This window comes from Clarias gariepinus, chromosome 7, assembly GCF_024256425.1.
Source record: "Clarias gariepinus isolate MV-2021 ecotype Netherlands chromosome 7, CGAR_prim_01v2, whole genome shotgun sequence".
Taxonomy (NCBI): Eukaryota; Metazoa; Chordata; class Actinopteri; order Siluriformes; family Clariidae; genus Clarias; species Clarias gariepinus.
The window spans coordinates 17,885,001-17,908,824 of record NC_071106.1 but is presented as its reverse complement, the minus strand read 5'-3'; the positions used below and the strand labels follow the sequence as shown (position 1 = coordinate 17,908,824).

At 39.6% G+C, this 23,824-nt stretch overlaps 1 protein-coding gene across 1 annotated transcript in view; it reads left to right on the top strand.

Annotated features, from left to right (window-relative positions):
• The first annotated feature begins 3,098 nt into the window (after positions 1-3,098).
• The window catches only part of zfpm1 (zinc finger protein, FOG family member 1), a 73,749-nt gene continuing 53,023 nt past the window's right edge, over positions 3,099-23,824 (top strand). The window contains exon 1 of the mRNA XM_053500337.1: positions 3,099-3,482. Coding sequence (XP_053356312.1) covers positions 3,443-3,482 — 40 coding nt within the window. The 5' untranslated portion in view covers positions 3,099-3,442. The remainder of the gene's footprint in view (positions 3,483-23,824) is intronic.

Sequence of the window (23,824 nt, the reverse complement as noted above, 5' to 3'; positions counted from 1 at the left end):
CTACATCTTATACTAAAATGTTTGAATATTACAAACAAATAGTTTACAGTGAGGTTAATAACTACATATGCATTTATTTATTAAACAAAATCTGTTTTTATAACAGGCATTTTACTGAAAACAAGTACTGTAGTTTTACCTTTTTGTTTAATATTCGATAACAAGCATCATAATCACTGATTTTAATGCAACAATTCATTTTAAGACCAAAATGCACTACGAGAAATAAAACTCTATCTAAAAATAGTTTTCACTCCTGATTGTGCAAAAAAGAACAATAGTTGTAAAACTTTTCTTGTTTATTGCATAATAATATTAAGTAATGCGTCTTATTTTATAGTGTTAATGTTATTGTAAAACAGCAAAAATTATTCAACATGAACATTCCTGAGCAGTTCTGTACAAAACTTGTACTTGACTGGTATTGCAGCGTGACTGTAAGATCCTGACTTCATTGTTTATACCACATTGTTGTATCACCTAGGCTACTCTTTTAGGACTGAATTGGGTTTTAAGTAGCAAAGCTGAATTTATAGTGCTATTAGCTGGTAAATCACAGAATGCCACAGATATGAAAGGGGTTAGATAAGGGACAAAGGTAATTATTGCTCCTAAAAAAACAATTCTTGCAGTGATACAGTGATGTATTTGACAAGGAATTATAATAAGGATAAATAAAAAATTATAAAATTGGACAAGTGCATAATAAAACATAATAAATGATCTACGACAGGATGTATTCTTTAGTTTCTACTGTATATGCACCATTTCCCTCAAAAAAATATATCATTTTGGCCAGAAAAAAGTCACATAGTTATTCACAAGTTTCAGTCACCCTTAGCTTAGATCACAGCACACAATGTGGTGACCAGTTCATGTGTAAAAATGATTCCTTATTCTCCCACAACCACTTTTCACAATTTGACTCCTGGTATTTGCCATCAGGGAAGCTGAAAAACTCTGTTGATGTGATTACCTGGTCATTCAGTACATTTAGTTCCTTAACTGACATCATTTTATTGACACAAAACATTGCTAGCCCTAGTCCTGAGCAACTGAAACAGCCTTAGTTCATAACACTGCTCACTAACTAACAATTCTGTTATGGCCACACAGTTGTTTCGTCCCAATCCTGAGTTCTCATCACATTGTGTGTACTGTATGTGACCTACTCATTTCACTACCATAACTGCATAGACGATGAGGTACAACTGCCCATGTGCCAAGTACAGATATACTGATAAGGTTTGATATTTTTGGCATTACACGGCACCTGACATGCACAAGTCCTTTTTACGTAATCTTCTAGCTAGCAATGGATCGCCTACTCCACCTGGCAAAGGATAGTTGCTGTGCTATGAAAGCAGGATACATGACCTGAGAAATGGGAAGACATTCTAGTTTCTCCAGATGTGAAGACTTTGCTCGACAGTTATTTACTGGAAATTACTTTAACCTTGGAGGCACGGTGTCTTCTAGTCGCATCTCTCTCTCTCTCTCTCTCTCTCTCACACACACACACACACAGGTGTATCCTCTTTGAAAATGCCAATTAGCCTACTCTCCATGACTTTGTGAATGTGAAACTGAATTGACAAATTAGCTTAAAAAAGTGTTTGAAGCTTACACTCTACTGTAAAACAAACCTGTGTGTGTCAGAAGTAGCATGTCGTGTGCCCCGAGAAGTGTATAAGCAATCAAGCACTTAAAACTGTGCTACTATAAGATTAATACCGATATGAATTCATCAAAAGCTCACTTCAAAACATTTGACTGTTTTGCTTTTGTTCTTCAAGGTCACATGAGAGTTTTGCAACGCCATCACATTTTTGAGATATGAATGGTTTTAAAAAACTGGCTATTTATGGTCACTAGATGGAAGCAGTGAGCTGGTATTTTTACACACACTGTACTACATTCTGAATGCACGAGTTAGGGCACACTTTGGTGGTCAGGGTCTAGCACAGTTTTGTATATAATTTTTTTATGTGTTAAAAATTATGGAACAGATACCCAATCTTGGTTATCAGTTTTCAGTATTCATTGTTCCTTTTTTCATACTGTTTATCTTGTGCAGGATGTGGGGGCCTGTAGCCTGTTTCTTAGCGCTCAGAGCTCAAAGCAGGGGACACAGTCACACACCCAGTCATACACTACAGGCATAGAGATGCCAATCAGTCCAAAATGCATTATTTGATATGGGCCTGTGGAAAGACATCCACCAAGCAACCCTAAAGTTGAAACGCAAAAGTGCCCTTATTTTATATATATATATATATATATATATATATATGAATATACAATAAATAAAAAAAAAAAAAAAAAAAAAAAAAAAAATATATATATATATATATATATATATATATATATATACACACACACACTACGGGCTATTTGGGATTGCTAATTGCCTTAATCTGCATTTCTTTGGACTGTGGGAGGAAACCAGAGTACCTGGAGAAAAACACAAAGCATGGGAAGAACATGCAAGCTCTAGACACACGGACCCAAGATGGGAATTGGAGATGGGAACCCGGACCCTGGAGGTGCAAGGTGACACTGCTAACCACTACACCACCATTATTAGGGCCCAAGCACTAGGACATTAACCCTGTGACATCATATCTATGATGTCATTGCTTCACTTTAATACTGTTGATGTCACATATTGTTGACGTTGTAGTGTGCGAGGGCACGATTGTGATTTTTTAGGATTATTATTATTATCATTATTATTATTCATTTTTATTATAATTTTTTTATTATTATTATTTTTTTCAATCATCTGGGCATTTTTGGAGGTCTTACCATGCTCAAAAACTCATGAAAATCAGCATACATGTTGGAATCTCCTGCCAAAAACTGTCTGTACTATATACACCACACTGTAATGGCTATTTTATTTATTAAGAGAATATAGATTTTTGAACTTGGCCGACGGCTGTGTCTCAAAAGTTGTGCGTGTACACTTGTAGACTTCACCAGTGCATTTGCTGTGTGCGCGAGTGCAGGCAGCAGCATGCGGTGCGACGTCACGCGAGAGAGGCGTTCCCGGGGGCGTGGCTCCGCATAGTCCGCTTGTGGCTGTTGAGCTCGAGCTCCATTGAGAACTGTTCACTTGGAAAGCGCGGTAGGTGTAGAAGATATTGACATTAAAAGAAAAGCTTTGGTTTTATTTTCCAGCAACGGCATATTTAACAGCTCGGTTGCGGGTGCAGTAGCACTATCAGGCACACAGAATTACACGTCCTGGACAGACGTCGAGAAGCAGAAACGAACGCTCACACGGCCACAGGTAGCTAACTCTCCCGGCTGAGAAGCTCCAAGTGCGGGTCATGCGGGTGGATCCGGACGCAGGGCGAGTCGTGTCCCAGTGCTGCTAGCTGTCCGAGAAGCCGATCATCAGTTCTTCTTCGCCGGACGCGCGGACCGAGGAAGAGCCATGTCCCGAAGGAAGCAGAGTAAGCCCCGCCAGATCAAACGTAAGCTCAAAAGTTTCACTTGGTCTCCGGTGGATCCTGTAGAAAAGCTTTTAAACTCATTACTAACGGGTTGAGAGTAGCGCAGCGCGTGCGTTAATGTTTCTTGGAAACTACAGTAGGTTTCCCAACCGCGCTCCTGTAGCACACCTTGTCATGTTTATCCCGATTCAACACTCCTGACTCAACTCATTTAACCGGCCGTTAATCTTTACCAGATAGTCTCTTGTGTTTTACCCTAAACATAATACTACTACGGCTACAACAACTATTAATAATAATAATAATAATAATAATTATAATAACAATAATAATAAATAACAATAGTAAGGCATACAACTACCACAACTAATAATAATTATAATAGTAAAAAAGAACAACTATTACAATTCATCTTCTTTATTATTATTATTATTATTATTATCACTACAATAATAATAATATTATTATCACTATTACTATCACACTATGCTTGTATAGTGTAGCTGTCCGCGTGCGCAGGTCTGCGCGAGCTGGAGTTGATTTCCTCACGCGCTACTTAGCAGAAAAACAAAACACACTGATACATAAACAAGAAGTATTTCGGGGCAAGAAAATCTTGACACCAGAAAAGAACTGTGAAGTACAAAAAAAAGACTCGAGATAAACTCGAATAGCACACTTTGTGATCTGATTTCCAGCCTAACTAGTTCCGATCAGCGTTGTGGACAAAACATTCGGCGAAAACACACACATCAGAGTGTGATCATGCTCTGTCTCCGGCTGCAGTGTAACCGTGGTTTCCTGTTTTAATTCTCCAGGGGAAACGTCACTGTTCTGTGAAAAAAAAAAAAGCCGATGCGACTTGAGATAAGCTGCGATCCGATCTCAGGCGAGATAAGAATTAAAATTGGGCCTTTTTTCATTTGGTTTCAGTCTGTGGCTGGCTTTGCATCCCCTCCCACCCCCAGCCTTTTTCACTTCTCTTCCCACAGATGGGCCGTTTGATAACAGATATTTGCCTGATTTCTCTGGCTGATAGTGGACAACCATTGAATCTCTTTTTCCATCTCTCTCTCTCTCTCTCTCTCCCCCTTTAACCCTATAGTGCCCAGGTACTGTTTATAATCAGACCTCTTCATGCATCCTTTAAAAAAAAATATAGAACCATGAAGAGTTCTTTGTTCTTCTTTTCTGAAGAACACGATTATTCACGACTGATGCTTTCCCTATCGGAAAGGGTTCCATGTAAACCCCGGTTTAAATACAAGACCCACCAAATATCCACCAAACCCATGAAGAACACTTCAAGAACATTTTCCCCCCAGAAGTGTACAGTTGATTGGCTTGTGGCTGACAAGTTCTTCCTGTTTATAAATACACCAAGGGTTATCACAATGCTCTGATCTTTCAAGTTGATACAGTTATGCTATAAAAATAAAATGTAATAGCACAGGACCACCCTGCCCCCCCCCATTCTGTTTCTCACTCCCCGAGTCTGTCAGTCTCTCTTAAGCAGTGCTGAAAAGTGTTTTTGCTTTGGTGCCAGATGCTGTTTCAGTTCTTCGTCCAGAAGAGATGCTTCGGCATGATAAGCACGGTAGCAATATCTTGGAGGTTGAGTTTGAAAGGGCCCACTCAAAAATAAATATTAATGTGAGTCAAAGGCAGAAAGCGACTCTTGAAAAGGGAAGAAAAATGTCCTGATAAGGCACCATTAGCATATACCAGTGAGCGTAAAGGGCGGTAGCACAGTTTGGTTAAGCAACTGTGAAGCTGCATTTCTGGGCAGGCATACCAACAGCCTTGAGATGGTTATGTCTTATTTGGATCTGCCGTCTTATAAAAATTAATAAACAAAAAATTCGAAAAATCAAACCAACACTTATGGCCTAGGCCAATAGAAATTAATAATAATTTTTTAGGATTGAAAGAAAGTTGTATTGTCTTAATGAAGCACAAGAATATGATTGAGTGTTGTTGTTATTCATTAAGGGTCAGTGGTGGCTAGGCTGATTGAAAGGTCTGGCCGAGCTGCTACTGTTAAGCCCTTGAGTAAGGCCTTTAACCCTTTCTGATCCTGTAGCGCTGTATCCTGGCTGACCCTGTGCTCTGACCTCAGTTTCCTAACAAAAAAAAATCCTATAAGTTACATCTGACAAGTAGTTAAATCTAAATCTTAATAATTAACAATGACAACAGCACAACAAATAGAATCATGTCCCAGAATTATCCTTTCTCCATTTTTTTGAAGCTGTATTTTAAATTCTAAACCCATCAAAAGACAATTTTACTTCTGCATTGTTTCCCTCATAATATTGTTAGACAGACATGATGTGAGGTTGGAGGTAGATTGGATAAGCCAGCCCTATCTGCTCTTCTGATAGTGGGCGAGATGTTATAGCAAACAGCAGTCTCCAGCTAAAAAAAAAAAAGTTTGCTGCAAAGAACAGCTTTAGCGCATCTTTAGCACATTCATGATCAGGATCTGTAGTCACACTATCACAACAGTCTTTCACAGATCAAAATGCAAAACAACTGGGCCTTTTGTTGTGTCTCTTCTCCTATGGCGATTTTACTACACTGGCCTTCAACTAAAGTATCTTGTACATAGGAAGTTAGAGGAAATATTTGTGCGTCTTTTGTGCGTCATCCTCCCAATGGTGAAGATCGCTCTGATAGATTACCCATCCCTCCCCGATGTGGAGATTAGCGCACAGCCCAGTAGGATCCCAGGCCTTGTTATTTTGACAGTTGAGATGGGAGACGAGATAGGTGAGGCGGCGATCTCTGCGCCGATAGTGCCAGCGTGAGACAGATGGAAGCGATTGTTGAGCTGGAATTGGCATTTTAATTACATTGGGCTGCCGCTTTCTCATCTTTGTCATGTTAGTGTTGTTGTTTGGGACTGGCTGGGTGTATCTGAAGATAAGTTTAAAAAAGAGAGAGAGAGAGAGAGAGAGAGAGAAGCAGATAAGAGCAGAATAGGATTGCAGACCTGATAAGCGGTAGGGGAGAGAGGCAGGAATCCAGAAATGATAGATGGATGTATTCTGGGTTTTTAAAGCACCTCCCACAGTGAGATTGTGAGCGCTGATAAGGTAGCCGTGCAGATGGGTGCCGAGATAAGACTGCAGAGATGGTGGAGAGATAGCAGCCGCTCTGCACAGGGTGACATTATTCAAGCAGCATGCATTATGCATTGACGTCAGTTGCTGGCGCGTATTTGAGTCGAGTCGCAGTGACCACCTGGACACAGTTCGGACACAGCAACTCGTTCGAGTCGCCACCTTTCCGTCGATGCCGACAGAGTCACTCTTTTGAAACCATGGATGCAGTCGATTGGATCTGCAGTTCCTGTTTTTGCTGAAACCTCTTGTCAGGTTCAGCTTCACAGGGTCACTTGACACAAGGGTTAATTTAATATCCTGCTAAAAATATCAGGGTGAACAAAAGAAAGTAAGACCTTTTAAACACAGACTTGCATACTGTAGATGATTAAAAGCAGCAAAGTGTGCTTGCACAATCCCACATTTATACACTTTCACCTATGCATTAACTCACAAGCACATACATGCACATACACACATTAGCTCTTTGGTGGCTTTTACCCTGAGTGTATGTGTTTTCTTTCCTTCTTTGTTCTGCTTTTAGCTCGATGTGAACTTTTGATAAGCCCTGAGGCCTGATCTCTGGCGCAGATAGAGATTGCCAAGTGAGATAAGAGTTGTTATCAGGCCAGAGCAGGCAGGAGTTAAGACTGTGCTGCAATAACAAAGCGACACGTTGCAGAAGCAGGGCGCTGGACCCTGGCAATCAGTTCCAGCCCTAATGTGATTAATGTTGTTGTATAATTAGATGATAGGTGTGAATGCATTTCTCCCCTTCCTTCTCTCTTCCCGCTCCCACCCTCCTCCCTCTTCCCGCCCCCGTGTTTTTCTCCTAACAACCATCATAGTCGATTAATTTAATTAAAACTAATTCCACATATTACTCACAGAAGATGCTGTATAAGATAGCATTGAGATGTGGGGGATTTTTTTGTTACTTGATGATTATCTGTGATGAGCTTTTTTTTTTTCTGTTAGAAACTTTGGTAAAAAAATAAACTTGCCCATATGGAAATAATAAAAAAAAAAAGGTAAAGGAAAAACGATGTCAGCAAATTTGTGATTCTGATGCTAATTAATCGTTAGATTCTGTGTGATACAGGCTTCTTATGACAGTGAACGTTAAGCAAAAGTGTGAAAAACACTATCTCAGAAGCGAATACGTTTGCTAGTAATTTCTTTATTTAGACCCAGGAGTGTATTTACCAGCAGCAAGCAGTAAATAGTTTATAAACTTCTTGGCAATGTGGAAGGAAAAAAATAAATATCTTTAATAAAGTCACTTTTTTTTGCTGAACGTATTTTTTGATAGATAACGATCATGCTTTTCTTTATCTATCAACTGTTTCGTGATCTATTGCATGTGCAGGCTTCCTACATTGCTGATCATGGCTTTTATAACACGGTTCATGTCCTGGTTGCTGTATAACAAACATATATATATATATATATATATATATATATATATATATATGAAAATTGTTGCAATTAGGAGTCATCACCTCAAGACACTTTGCATTGTACTTTGTGGTCTTAATAGGAAAGAGATTTATCTCAATGAGTCACAGTTAAGATGGAAAAACTATCAGATTCACTGTCATTTTGTTGTCTGGGTATTTTTTTTTCATTCACTCTGTAGCTTTTTTTTGGCTCTTGTATGGAGTTAAAGCTGTTAAAGCTGTAAGCTCAACTTTAGTGAGTTTAAACGCGTGTTTTAACATGGATTGTTTTACTGATTCTCTCTGTGTATTTAGCGTGCAGATTTGCTGCTTTGTTTTGATTGGACAAGCTGCCTGGCTCCCTCTGATCATTGGTTGTGTCCTTTATTTGTACTTGTTGACCGAGCGGTCACATTAAACCGCCTGTGGATTCATATTTACTACTTAGGAAGTGGCCGGATGTTGGCCCTGAAGCAGAAGCATAGCTGTGTTCTGGTGTTAAGAGTTATTGCTTCTTCCTGCTTTTTACACGCCATGAATTATGAGGAGCAACACAGAAAGATACACACGCTCTGTTCCACTTTAACTGCACCCTTAATGCTGGTTTAATTTTTTACTAAAATATATTTTTTTGTGAGAAAACCACTAGGGCAAAAGGTGGCAGGGGATTTTCCTTAAAAAAAAGTATAGTTTAATATCTGTGAATAGCAGCAATGTGAAAAAATCAACCTTAGAATGAAATAAGAATTTTCACATTAAAAGATCACATGCACATTCTACACACGGCTTCATTCCAAAAAAAAAAAAAAAAACGTCTGAGACTGTGACATACAGTTTAATGTGTCCAGTACCAATTGCCTCTATGTTGCACTAGACAGGGCATTAACATTCCAAAAAGAGAGACCGAAACTTTCAGCTCAATTTGTAATGCAAGCAATGTTGCGTGAGTGGATGGGCATGAAATATTGATGCGCTGCCAAGGTGCTTATAGCCCCCTTTGCATGTTTTTAAGCATGGGGAAAAAAAAATAACAAACAGGGACAGCGAGAGTAATCATGAGCTGCCCCTATCGCATGGAATCACATGGAGCAAAGAGATTTTGCGTAGTGTTTTTGATTAGTGCTGATAGTGTAATGTTTGGAACGGAACGGAGCTTCCATAAGCAGGAGGGATCTGTTTTGATGAACGCTGGCTAATGGAGTTGATTTAATGTGCTGATTATTGCTGGAGTTAGTTGGAGTTAATCAGCTAGTCTTTATGGAGAATGGAGATATGATAATGTGTGCATGCGGAGAAGCCATGTTTGATGAGATCATGGTTAACACAGTTGACTAGATTGGCTGATTTCCATGCTCGGATTGATGTTATGTTCCTTCATTTGATGTGCTTTAATTAGCAGGCTCGAGCAAATGGAGATTCTGTCCTCATGTACACGGACACGATGATTTGGTAAGTGCTGGATATTAGTGTTTGCCTGAAATGGAAGGGGCGTTTGTTGAACTAGTGCTTCATTTTTATAATTTAACACTAAAATGTAATGCTTGTACTTTTCCTCAGTTGGCAGGACATTGAATATTAACACATAATTGAGGAGTCCTGGTTCTTACTGTTACAGGTACAGTCTGAAGGCCATGTGGTTAACGGTGTATTTCTGTGTGTGTGTGTGTGTGTGTGTGTGTGTGTGTGTGTGTGTGTGGAGTCTATCAGTTCATGGATGGTGTATCACTGTTATGACAGCCCCCCCAGCACATGAGATAAGAGGCCATTTTCTCCTACTGTGCTCAGCTCTCCGTTCCAGGGTGTAAAAAGGCCGTCTGTGGACAAACAGGTCCAATGACCTGCTTTTATAGCCCGAGAGCGCAGCTGTAAAACTCAGTCAAGAGTGCTAGCTGGGTTTACTATATCACCAGGGTTATATCAGTGGAGGTGTGTGTCTTTTCACAGAACTACATGTAGGGTAGTGTAGTGTAGTGTAATGTAATGTGGAGTTTTTCAACCATCGGTGCACATTCATCAGGCCGGATACAAGTATATTTGTTTTTGAATTGTCATAAAGACATTTATACTTTTAAAAAGCATAGTATTCATTAAAAAAATTGCATTGCATGCTCCCGAGTCCGATGTAAATTTGCTAAGGTAAACCACGACTTCGATGTTTTGTCAGATTTATATACGGATTATACTGTTCAAGTTAAAATCTATAATTTAGTTTTAATTGCACAATTTTTATGATTCATTGAAAGCAATCCAAAATTAAACCTGTTCAGACCAGCCATTTAGTAATGACAAAAGAAATGGCACCCTGAAGCAGATAAAAGACAGGAGTCTCTCCGTGCGTTGGCTCACATGCTGTAATGGTTGTTGAGGTGCATTATTGGGAGATGTCGGGAGATGCTCCTGCACTGTTTCGGCTTCAGGAGACACTGGATCTTGAGTAAAGATCTGCGGTCATCCTGTCATCATGTCAGGTTTGTAATTTGCATGTATTTAGAATTTGTCATTTGCCGTTTATAGGGATGTGGAACCTTTTAGCAGTAATTGTTTGGTTTGGGGAGGGGCACGATGGCGTAGTGGTCAGCACTGTGGCCTGGCACCTCGATCGAGGGCTTGATTCTGTGCCTGGATCCGTGTGTGGATTTCTGATGTTCTCCCCATGCCTTATGGGTTTCCTCCCTATGGTGTACCCCAGTTTTCATCCCACAGTCCAAAAGCATGCAGACTAGGCTATCTGGTGTTTGCAAATTCCCTGTAATGTGCAAATGTGTGTGCTTGTGTGCCCTGTGATGAATTCCAAAGTGTTCCGTCCAAAGTGTAGCCGAGTACCCCTGGAATAAGTAATGAGAATGAGTTACTGAGTGAGTGTTTAGTTAGTTTAGTCCTTTTATAACTTTTAAAACAGACGTTTGAAAAAAAAATTTTTTCTCCAAATCACTGGACCTTCATCAATCTCATCAACAAAATCACATCAAACACTAGGAGTCTTTCTGGGCGCTTGTATTTGTTTTTTTTCTTTTCACCTTTTCACTTGGGCTTTGACTGAAGTGGGCCTGGCTGGATGCTGTGGTGGGCAGAGAGCGCCGGACTGGGTACAGAGGAAGAGAAAAGACGAGAGATAAGCACAGAAGGGCAACTGGGATAAAGGCCTGAGAAAGAGGAGAGGTTAGACTGCCTCCAGGGAGCTCCCCTTAACAGAGGTGGTCTAGACTAGAATGTCTCCTCTTTCTGCTCTCACACACTGCACTCGATCGAGCCAAAAAGTGGCTGCCCACCTCCCTGTGTCACTCCAACCCCAGGCTCAGATGTGTGTAGAGTGAGTCAGTACATGCCGTTGTTGTGGAGTTAAGAGTGATCTCAGCTTTGGGTTTGATTAGCTCTTGTGTAAACCATATGAGCAATGTGTTACTGATAGCCTGTCTGTGATAGTCTCCAGAATAGGTTGGTTGAGATTTCTAGTATTATAGTCACATTCTGATGATGGGGATAAAGGTGACACTGTCTGGTGCGAGTGATGTTTTAGAAATGATATCTGGGAATGAAAATGACAGAATTGCCACAATAATCCTGTCTGTACAAAAAAAAACTTTCCTATTCCAGATTTGATTTTATTTTTCTGTTTGACCATCTTAAAAATGCTTTGAATATGCAAACTAGGCATCGTTCTAATATTTTTCTATTATTCATTTCCAAGTAATAGTTTGTGTAATGTTGTACAAGCCAAACCTTTTCAATAAAATGTCACCAGCTAAAGTAGGCCAGGAGTCCAGTCTTGTGCAGGGGTTCTTGGAATAATTAGTGTAAGTTGATCTATTTTATACCAAATTTCTTTGACCTGTGTGAACGCATGAAGATTATTTATTTGACAGACAAACAGCACAAATAATAAGCTTTCAGTTCTTGGGCATGAGGACAGTTTAAAGCATCACCACTCGATCTTATTTAGGAAGAAAACGGTAAAACTATACATAATAAAAAACGGTGACTAAAAACATTGATTTCTAAAAGTCTAAAAGTGTAGCTTTGCATTTTGTACCATTGGAAATAATACTGGAAAAAAATTTTTTATGCGGAATGGATAATTGTGGTTATTAGTCACTTATTATCTTTACTGTATATAACGAGTTACTAATGGGAAAACACAGTACCTGATTGTAAATGAAGAATGGGAAAGTTTTTAAAAAAATATTAATTACAGGCATATTCAGAATTCATCTATTGCCAGCACTGATAGTATCTGTATTATAAAATGTTTCCTATGCACACATCATGCCCAAAGAGCGAATTCTCAACCCACATACAAAGAATGTTCATAGAAAATCAAGATGACCTATAATTTAAGATCCAGCCTGCTTATAACATTTACACGCACGCACGCGCGCGCGCACACACACACACACACACACACACACACACACACACACACACACACACACACACACACACACACACACACACACACACACACAAACACACACACAAACACACACACACACACACACACACACACACACACACACACACACACACACACACACACACACACACACACACCAAGACGCTTTTCAGTACTTTACAATCTTTTAAGTAATGCACAGCATTTGAATATTTAACTTCTCTGTAAAACATACCTATAAATGCAGTACAGTATTGTACAACACATGTTGGCCTACTTCAGGTTTTCCCTATAAGTCAAATATCACAGATGACCAAAGGTCACCTGTTATTTTCTTATCTATTAAAAGATTAAATCAGAAAAAAAAGAATGAGCGCGTGCAGATTAAAGATGCTAATGATTAGATTATCACTCTCGATAACTCTTGGAATATTGATGGCTGTGGTTTTATTTGTTGTAGACTTTGGCCTTTTTGACCCCCTTGATCTCTTGCCCAGTTGCATGTTCTCGTACTTTCACTAGGGAACAATGGATTGTGGACACTCTTATGACTTTCATGCTATCCGCCTGACTCCCATCCTCCTTGCCTTCATCTGTCCCTCAGTGCCCTTCTCTACTCTCTCTATCTCTCTATTATTTTTTTCTTTCCAGTGCTCTGGTGCCCTGCCTTTCTATCTCAGACTATATCACTCTCTTTCTCCCCCATTCCTCTCTTACGCTCCCGATCACCTCTGTGCCGACCCCTTGCTTTGCGTATCTCTGTCCCACTTCTTTCCCTCTCCACCCTCGATCCCTCTGTCTCCAGTCAGACCTCTAGCCTCACTGAAGCAGGTCTTGGCGTATGATAATGTGGAAAGTTGAACTGGCCCCATTACAGCTTGGCTGATGGCAGCGCCGATAAGGCTCTTGATAATGGGTGCAGATAGAGCTGACACAGCGGTCCAATAGCCAGCCCTCTCTCCCCCATTATCATTCCTGCCCACCGATGGGCTCCCAGCGCACTATCTGCTCTCCATTTCCACTCCTGCGACAGATAAGAATGGAAATACTGACTTCATAGCTGACTGATTAAAGTGTCTGCCTTTTTTGATAATACATAGATAAATTATGTTTTTTTTCTCTCTCTCTCTGTCTCTCTCTCTCTCTCTCTCTCTCTCTCACTTTCGTTCCCTCCCTCTCTCTCTCTCTTTCTGTCTCTATCCCCTCCTCTACTCCCTGTTCCGCTATCGAGAAAGGGCGGGAGAAAAGGCGAGTGGGGGACAGGGAGGGGAAAAAAATCTCTCTTCTGTTAATTTCTCTTTCTTTGTAGGTTTATTTGAGAGGGAATGGCGGGTAAGGGAGATAGCGAGCGAGGGAATTTGAGTGAGAACGGGATACGGGCCCATTAATAAGAAAGTTTGTGCGATCTGTGCAAGCGCTTGAGGTGAGTCAGGGAAGAACGACTCTATTCGATTGCCTCTCGGGGACTATTACATTTGGAATCATGTCGTCTAATACACAACAAAGTGCTATCACTTTATCTGCATAAACACGTTTGTGCATAAACAACCCCCCGCCACACACACACACACACACACACACACCCTCCTTCACCCCCCTTTCCCAGCGAATGCCAGAGTCTCATCCTGATGCTCATCATCTTGATCCTCGTTGATTGCAATTTCTCCCAGACTGAATTTTCTAACGCAGTGATGACTACATTGAAGCAGAGACGCTAACGTCTGGGTTCCCACAGCACTCGAAGGGAACTGAACAGCACATGGTCGGCCCTATCGGAGCACTGATGACCTCCCATATACAGTTACACACTTTTCCAGGGTGCTCTTTTTATCACTGATCGCTCCACTAAGATACCGCAATGATCTCAACTGATGAAACTGTTGCTTTTACGGTAAAGCCTGCCGTCTGTCTTACTTTCTGTACATCTTTCTCTTTGTGTCATCTATTTCTCTTTCCTCTACGCATAAACTTCCTTCAGTGGAGATTTTCCCCTCCGTGCTTCACCTTCCTGGATCACTGCGCTGATGTCAGCAGCGCTATCAGGGGCTTCCTTTAGTAGCTCTTGCTGTATCGTGTGCTATCTGTCATTTCCTCGTATCCTGGACTAGAAAAAAAACAACAGCATAACCCTGTAACTTTGGCACCCACCTTTTGGCTCACCGTGACTAACCTATAACAGAGAAATTCCGTGTCTCTGTCAGTTTTATGGCCTGACTGTCTATCTGTCTGTCTATCTGCCTGTCTGTCTGACTGCGTGTCACTTCTCTGCTTACATAGAGAGCTGCCTGCTGGAACAACGCGCTATTTGTTCAGGGCAGTGTAACTGACCTTGATAGATTAGAGAGCACCTTTTTTCTCTCTCTGGGGCCATATGAGTGTGAGACAGAAAAGATAAGTTTGTGCATAAATTCCTTGTTTTTTTTTTTTCCCCTGTAAATTCTTTCTCATTTGATACAAGGTTTTTCGTTCAGTGGAAAAGTGCGTGTCTGTGTGCCTTTTCTGTTTGTACATTCTATTTGTTTTTTTGTTTAGTTTTATCCCTCCATTTCTCCCCATTAAAATCGCAAACCACATTTACCTAAAACCCTCTGAATTATTCACATTAACGTGCCTGAGGCAAATTTCAGACCAAAACCTTGACTTTATTTTAAAGGGCAGTAGACCTTTTTCAGTTAGGCCACAAAGAACAGGGAGTGGAGGCGAAAAAAAAAAAAAAAAAAAACTGAAAGCATGATAAAAAGCCTAGATAAGAGAATGACTGTGTTGTGTAGGAGTTGATATCAATGTTATCTATCTCTTTTTCACTCTCCTAGCCCTTCTGTTGTTTTTTACTCCTTATCTCGCTCCACCAAAATGCCAGGAACAAAAAGGGAGAAAGAAAGAAATTACTGAACGGATTATTCATGGGCCCCGCTGATAAAATGTTGACGTGAAAATTAAGGAGAATATATGGAGCGGCTTGGTCTTTCTGCGGCAATTGTTCGCTAGGCTTTATTTTTAGGGCTGAGTGCGGCAGGGTGAAATCCATGTGCAGCTTTTTTCCCTTCTCTCTCTCTCTCTCTCTCTCTCTCAGAGGTTGAATGATTGGAACAGCGTTAACCCTTTCTCGCCCACAATCTCTTGCGGCAGATAAGCTTTATTTTATTTTTTATTTTTTATTATTTCCACCCTTCCCCTTGTGACACATACAGACGCACACAAACACACACTGGTCCCTAGCTGCTGGAATCAGATAAACCCAGCCTCAATCTGACAAATAAAGAGCCCCAAAACGCAGTGGACAGGCATGTGTTGCTAGGTTGATAGGCTTCGGTTGCTGCCAACAGCAGTGTTAAAAAAAAAAAAAAAAAAAAAAAAATTTTAGGACGTTGGAATTCCTGAAAGTTTTTTATAAAAAGCAAAAAAAAAAAAAAACAAGAGGAGGAGAAAAGGAGCAGTTGTGATGATGGATCATACTGTGTATGATGTGGTATAGTATGTGTTGTCTATTAGGACTCACATTGTTTGTGTGATTTTATTTATGATTTAACACTTTTAAAGAGGTCTACGCAACTCGCCTTTAACTAGCCAATATTGCGCAAGCCCCTGTGCAGTTACAATGAATATCAGCATCGCTGTTTTTCACCTCAGGTTGGTAATACAGTATTTACAGTACAGAATTCTGCACGCAATGTTACTCATACTGTACATCAGTTCTATGAACAAGATATGAATATTGAGTAATATTATGGAATCAATATGGCTTATTTTTGCTCCGCTAGAGGAAATTGATCCTCAAGATTAATCCTACACTCAATTTATCGTCTCTGGCTAGGTAGCTCACAGTAATTTGTACATTGCTGTTAAAATCTGCATCCCTTCTTTTCTTTTCATTTCTTTTTTTTTTCTTTTTTATCTTCATCTGTCAAGCTTTCATATTTAAATTTAAAAGTTTTATTCCTGAAAAGTATATGTTTTTTTTTTTTGCCAGGTCAGCTGATGTCGTGGCTCTACTGTAATAAGGGTTTCGCTCAAGGAAGTGTGATTTTACACAGTAAGAGAAGCAGAGTGATACACACCGCGAAACATCACGTTGCGGTTACAGGAAATGTAGGCAGACTTGAAACCACTGCTCAACCAATCAAATTAGTGGAGTGGAACTAACTGTATAGTACACTTTTACTCACATTTTCAATACACCATACACCATGTAGCTAAATGATGCTGCCTGACCTTTACACATATTCTCCAATATAATAATTTATAATCTTTCTATTTCATTATCTTTCTTAAACTCTATTGCTTTCTGCTTAGATTTGTGTGATTTTAATCAAATATGCAATTTAATCAATCTTTTGTTAGTCAGTTCGACTTTTTTCGAATCATTTAGGTAAACCTATTAATAGTTATTGGTCTAAAATTGATGAATTCTCTTTAAAAAATGATCACAGCTTTTGGTGGAAATATGAAATATTTTTGTCTTCCACACTTTGTGAGCTTCTTTAGAGTTTATGGCCGCCTTCTGAAATCCCACCACTTACTGGACTGCAGGATGGAGCAAAAAGATTGAGAGGATTAAAAAATAATTTGTTTAATGCTTATTGAAAACTTTTAGTAGATTTTAATACTTCGTTAAACTGTATGAGATACTGCTGCATCTAATAAACAAATAGTGTTGAATCGATTACAAAACTACAATGAATTAAATGAAAATTAATATCGAATCGGATTTACAAGTCTATCATGAAAAACGATTTAAAGCTCTATTTGCATCCTGGAATTTGATTTGAGGTAAAAACAAGAGGTTGTCAAAGTTCATACATGACTGATATTTAAACAGGCTGCTGTAGTAATGTATATACAAAATATTTTTGGAACAATCAGAGAATTTTCCTTACTTTCCTTCGGTTTAATCCACCCTCTGTGTGTTCCTGGCACTCTCTGTGTGTTGTTGGGCCGGTCAGTGGCCTGTGTACAGAGGCCTCGTGTTTCACACTTGACCCTGTTTTCAGCTGCCACTCCGTCCCTTTGCCCAGCACCAGCCTCAGGTTTCATCTGCTCTTTGGGCTTTGGACTCTCGGAGCGCGTGTATGCCAGTTTATGCAACACACACGAAAGCAGCCACAATATCTTCATTATGTTTCCGCGTTTCTCATGTTATCTCATTTAATTCAGAGAAAGCCCACTGTTAGTACGAAATTAATGTACGTACATTGTAAACGTGCCGTATGTAATGGAGTATTCATTAGATCGCAGGCGCACATTCATCCAGCGTGTTCATAATTTCACTTTTGTGCCTCTCTCTATCTCATTTGAATTTATAATACTCTCTGCTTTCAGTTTCCCTGTTTGGATCAAGATTAAATATCCCAAATATGCCCATTCTTAATTTAGGAGAGGTTTTTTCTTTTTTTTTTTTTTTGTGGTGAGATTTATTAGCTCAACCCTAAAGCATTATGTGCTTGTATGAGGTTCTGTCATATTATTAAGTCAGATGGTGGACCAAAGAAATATTTATATAATTGCTGGGAAAACTGTCATATTAAACCGGTCAGACTACTAGCGCCCATTATGATAAGAATCTCCTCTGAATATCCTTTACATACCCACACACACACGCGCACATGCACTTGCACACACTCTTGGCTCCTTTTGCCCTTTCCTCTTTGTACTCTGTGCCTCTCGTCCCCTCCCTCTATCTGCGGTGAGCCTTGTCTGAGTATTAGTATTAGAGGCAGCAGTGTCCCCTGAAGTAAAACAATCTGCTGTAATCTATCAGTGTGTTATCGGCCCTATCTGAGAGCCAGAGCGAGCCGGGCCGGGGCCATGGCGCCGTGCTCCGCAGCTGATAAAGTTTCAGAGTTCAGCGATGATGAATGTTAAGAAACTGCACCCTCGTTAGAGAGGATGTGGACTCGGCAGGCCCTTCAGAGGGAGGGGGCCGCACACACACACACACACACTGACTCAAGTACACGCACACAACAAACCAGTGCGGGAAAAGAGCCTGTACTGTTACAGGCCACCAAGCGTAAGGTCAGGACCCTGCTCTTTTACACACATCCTCAGCTTCACACTCTGTGTAGCCACAGTTCAGGAACCGTTTAAGTTATGCAAATCCTGGCTTTTAACTTTGGCATGTGTATCACGCTCCTTCATCTGTCTTGTGCATTCCACTTTGTCCAAGTAGCATGGCTTCCTATCAGCCGCTCGAATCTGTTAGGCCTTGTGTCATGCCTCAAAGTCCCTGATGACGATGTATTTGATAAGAGTTGTTCTGAAAAGTGCAGAGTGCCAATAGTGATAAAGCATCAATCCCTTGTCACATAATACGTGCTGAGTCCACAATTTAGACTAATAGCTGTTTTTCTGCTGATTTCTGTGTAATATGAAAGATCAGTTTGCATCAATTTAATGCGACACTTCAGTGTGATGTCATTTAAAAAAAATTCATTATTATCTTTTACACACAGTTCAATCTCAGAGCACAAAGAAAGATAGAGAACGATATTGTATAACTGTTAAAGCCTAAATAATGATCTTTTGGTTCTTGAATGTATAAAAGCAAAGTTAAATATAGCACAGGATGCGATTCTTTTTTTTTTTTTAATGGAAGTGTGGAACATTTAATAGGATCTGATAGACAGCAGTCTCCAGGCTGAGGGGATGGAGGGGGGCACCACGAGCTCATCAAGAAGGCCAAGCCATTCTAAATCGAATAATTTGTCAATAATTGGCCGTGTCGGTCTCGTTAAACATTTGATAGTGCCGAGGTTCTTTGGGACCAGCGCTGTGAATATCCCGAATTGAGGCGGCAGGCAGCACATGGCAGCAGATCTCAACGCTCGATAACACCATTAAGCTCTTGAGAAGTATTTTAGCTGAATTCACACAAAACTAGATAGATAAATAAATAATGAAAAAGAAAAAAAGTGGAACTGTCAGAGAAGTGATACAGACTATAAAAACCATTTGGGTTGAGCGATAAAAGATTATCATCTTTTTTTTCTGTCGCCTTATTGCCTACTCAGCCATGACTGTGGCTAATTTGCTTACTCAGGCAACAGTATGAACTTATTGTGTGTGTGTGTGTGTGTGTGTGTGTGTGTGTCATGTGACTCTGGAAAGAGTGTTTGTCGCGGCATTCTAACATATCTGCAGGCTATAGATTTTTGTTTGAGAGTGTGCAGAAAAAGGTAATTGTCCGTGTGAGTGATTATCTTTATTAGGGTATGTGTGTAGGTCCGTCACGGACAAATTTAAAATGACTCGCAGATGTACAGGATCCATTATCTTCTCAGAGAAGGCGAGGAATTTCTTTGCGCAGATATGGTGGAAGGTCCTATCTCAAAAATATCTCGGGACGGCTAACCTTCATCAGATTGTCCGAATGCTTCATGGCAGCAGCATTCCACAGCTTTGATTGGCCAACGGTTACAGTCAGGCGAACGCTGTCAGAGACTCACAGTTCACCAGATAAGAGCCTGATGGAAACCATTTGAGGAAAGGAATGCGTTCCTTGTCATGTTTGATATGCTTTTAATAACATAATTAGTATTAGCAGCAATTCTTGATATATTTGCATACACGATATATGGGTAGAAATCTGTCTATAACATTCTTAATGATCACATTAGTAAATCTAGAGTTAGTGTGCCACTAGTGAACTGGAGATCAGGCTGCCCTGGAAGTGCAGGGATGCTGTTTGATTCGGCATGGCTTTGCCCACACTGACCTTTCAGTCAACTGGGCACCGTTTGCATGCCTTTCTGCTGTTTCCTTTTTATGCAAATTCCCTCCAAGAGGTTCCTCACAGAGGCCTCCTGGAAACAAGTGTATCCTGATCTATAGGTTTGCTAGCAATACAGTAGGTTTATTAGCTTGAACCGTGATTTCTTTTTATCGCCACATTCACTCCGAAAATGCTTTTTAATAATTTTTTTGTACATTTCATACAATAGTTTATATATAGTCAATCATACAGTGACTGCAACTGGCTGTATTTCAGCTTAAAAAATTGGACATAACTGATTTTTTATGGCGTTACATTGTCAAAAGTCATCCTAGTCATCAAAGTCTCATCACCATGTTAGTCTCGAAACATGCGGTAGAAGCCATGTGTGTCCACGTTAGAAGCGGTGGCATTTTCATAATCTTCATAATCCTACAGGTGGTACACTGTGAGCTATTCTCATTCCATGTGGTAGGAGTGAATTATCTGCCATGTTTGTTTAGAAATAATAATCATGCCGAGTGACCGGGATGTGTGCTGCTCAGTAAAAATGTATTTGAAGTACTTTTAATATCGAAACGGATATTCATAACATTGTGGTATCGTGATGATAACGTATTGGGTGGTGACCATCCTTAATTTTATATTTAAAAATTACATTTGTTTTTATTTGGAAAAAATCTGTTTAACATATTTTAATGGATAAAAAAAGTAATTCATTTTTTAAACTATGAATATTTAAATGTATTTAAAAAAAATTATTATACAAGAAATACAAATCTGCAAAAACCTTCCAGTTATTTTGTAATAAATTAAATAATAAAAATGTTATTAATTTTAATTAACACTATGTCTCAAAAAAGTGTATGGTGTACACTTAATATATACTGATATATTCTGTTGTCATATCATATCACCCTTCTGAATTTAGTTTTACATTAAAGCAGTTTATCTTAAAGGAAATGTAAAAGTGGTGGAAGTGTATTTCTGAGATTTTGCTTACAGTTAGTGTCTCAAAATGAATAGGACTCATGAGCAACTCATTTCCTAAGCACAACCGTTTTACACAAGGTTTGGCTTTCATTCATGTAGTCCATCAGCCTTCATTAACTTCCCCTTATGTGTTTTTTTATTATTATTTAGTACTTCCACAATAAGTTTTGTATTATCATTCTGCGCGTGTTTTCCGTCTCTTTAAAATAGGGCTTTATCATTAATAACCACAGCGCCGATAAGTCCTTAAGGTAAATGATGAGAACGCCGTGATGGTGGGCAAAGGGCTAGCAGAAGGATAGCAGGATATCGTTAATATTCTATTTCCTTTAAAAGTGCGTCTCAGGGAAAAAGAAGGAAAGAAGCGAGACATCTATCGCTCTCAACCCCCCTGCTTTTATTTCCTTTTAGCTCATCTTAAATTTCCATTATTCACTGCAAAAAGCCAAGCCAAGTCTATTCACACCTCCCCTCGCTGACACTAAGGGGCCCCTCCCCCAGCTTGTTCGCTTACATGCGCACACACACACACACACACACACACACACACACACACACACACACACACACACTCTTGTGCATACACACATTCACATCAACCAAACCCCATTATTAATCATCCCTATCAGTTTCTCACATCTCCCTGTTATTTGCTATTTAATCACTAAAATAATATCAGGGAGGGGGGAGAGGGCCTGTTACCATGACGACCAAATGGAAAAGGTCAGGGTGAGTTTATCTTATCAGCAATACCGAATGGTTACTAATTACAGATAGGTACTACCAGCTCTAAGTCCACTGGGCCCTGCCTTAAAACACTATCAGCAATCCACACCGGCCCCGATATTAAAATTATCTCCAGTCATACGCACACACACACGCGCACACACACACACACTCTTCACCCTGCCACACAGATCTTCAGACAAGATGGGCCTCAACACCATCACAGATAGTCCCAGAATTATAGTTACATTAAGAATTACATGCTATAGTAAATCCTTCATTTGGATCATGCTTATGTATAATAAATAGTCGTTTATTTTTTTTCCCATAATGCATAACTACCAGTTTAATGTATTAGTTTGTTTAAAATAGTAGAATAACTAGCAGAATAGTGTGAATATCTGAACAGAAGTCTAGTTTTATATACAGCAGTTGTAACACTGTGAAATCATGATGCGGGTGAACTCATTAAGCCAAACCATTGACCTTAGACAGAAGCGAATCTTTCCTCTAGTTCACTAACTGGTATTGTACAATGAGTTCTCATTAATGCTTCCTCACCTTTATTCATGGTAATGACAAACCGGTGGTAATTAGATTTACTGGGGCTATGTAGATAACGCTGCTAATTAATGGTAGGTGTTTGTGTACGTGCATTGGCACACAAAATGGAAAAAAAAAAACTTACAGAAAAATTTCATTTCATTTTTTTTTTTTTTTAGAATTAGAAATGGATTCTCAGTTTTGTGTGTGTGTGTGTAAATAGCCATGTGTTTGTGTGTGGATCTTAAGCGCGCTTGTGTTTCCTTGAGCTCCTCCATTTATCATCTTTGACATTTGGCTGTGCTCGTTCTATCTGCTCCACATCTGAAAAGAACACATTTTTCCCATCAGAAATCCCATAGTGACTTTTGCGTTCGAGTGTTGGTGATACTTCCTTCCGTAAGCGGCATCTCCACATGCATCTTTGCTTGGCCGCGTTCCTTCTTCTTCTTCCCTTGCTCGCTCGCTCGCCCGCTTTTTCTTCCCCTTCTCTTTCTTTTTCTCTCTCTCTCTCTCACTCTGTCTCTGTCTATGAACATGCATGTTATCAGAGTACTAGGGGCTCTGCTGATGCCCTGCCTCTTGAAAATACCCCCTTTCTTTCCCGCTGCCAGCCACGCAGTGGGTTATATTTAACAAGCCCTCTCTATCTGCCCTACATCCCCTCTCTCCATGCTTGACACTTATCGCTGCCACACTAGCCCCATCTTTTTTTTTTTTTTTTTTTCCCTTTTTTTAAGCTCATGTGACATGAGTGATAGATAACATTTCAACTGCCATTCGTATGTTTATTCCTCTCCCTAACCTCTTCTGTTTTTCCCTTTTCCCCCGCTGACTTTTTCACTGTGTTTCTTTTTTTTTTCCTTGTTCATTGCAATTTTTTACCTATTTGTATGCAGGAAAAAAAAAACTCCTTTAAGTGTCCTATTATAATACAAAAGAGAAAAAAATACAGTGAGAAGAGAGAGAGAGAGAGAAAAAGAAAAGTACAGAACGAAATCAAATAATGCTGCTGAGCTCCCACTGATTTGATTTCAAGTGATGTAGCTGTAAAGTTTTTAAGTATTAAATGTTTATGGTGGTTATTATGATAATAAAACCTTTTATCAAAGTTTATAATATCATCATCATGACATTTTATTTTTGTACAAGGATGTAGTATGATCCTGCCATATTAGCAGATGGATATCTGCTAATTATCTTTTTCTTCTAACACAAACTGTACATTTGCAATATCAAATTATCGTAACTCACTTAGTGGGTTTAAAACTGTTTATGGTTTCTGTTTAACTGTTAGCGAAAACACACAGTTAGAATATGTTTACAATAGAATTTTCTTACATCTACACAATACTGTGCAAAAGTCTCAAGCCCCTCTCATTTCTTCAAATTTTCCTTCCAAAGAGCCAGACTTTCTTGTATTTGTAGTCTGGAGGAAGTTTTCCAAGCTTCCT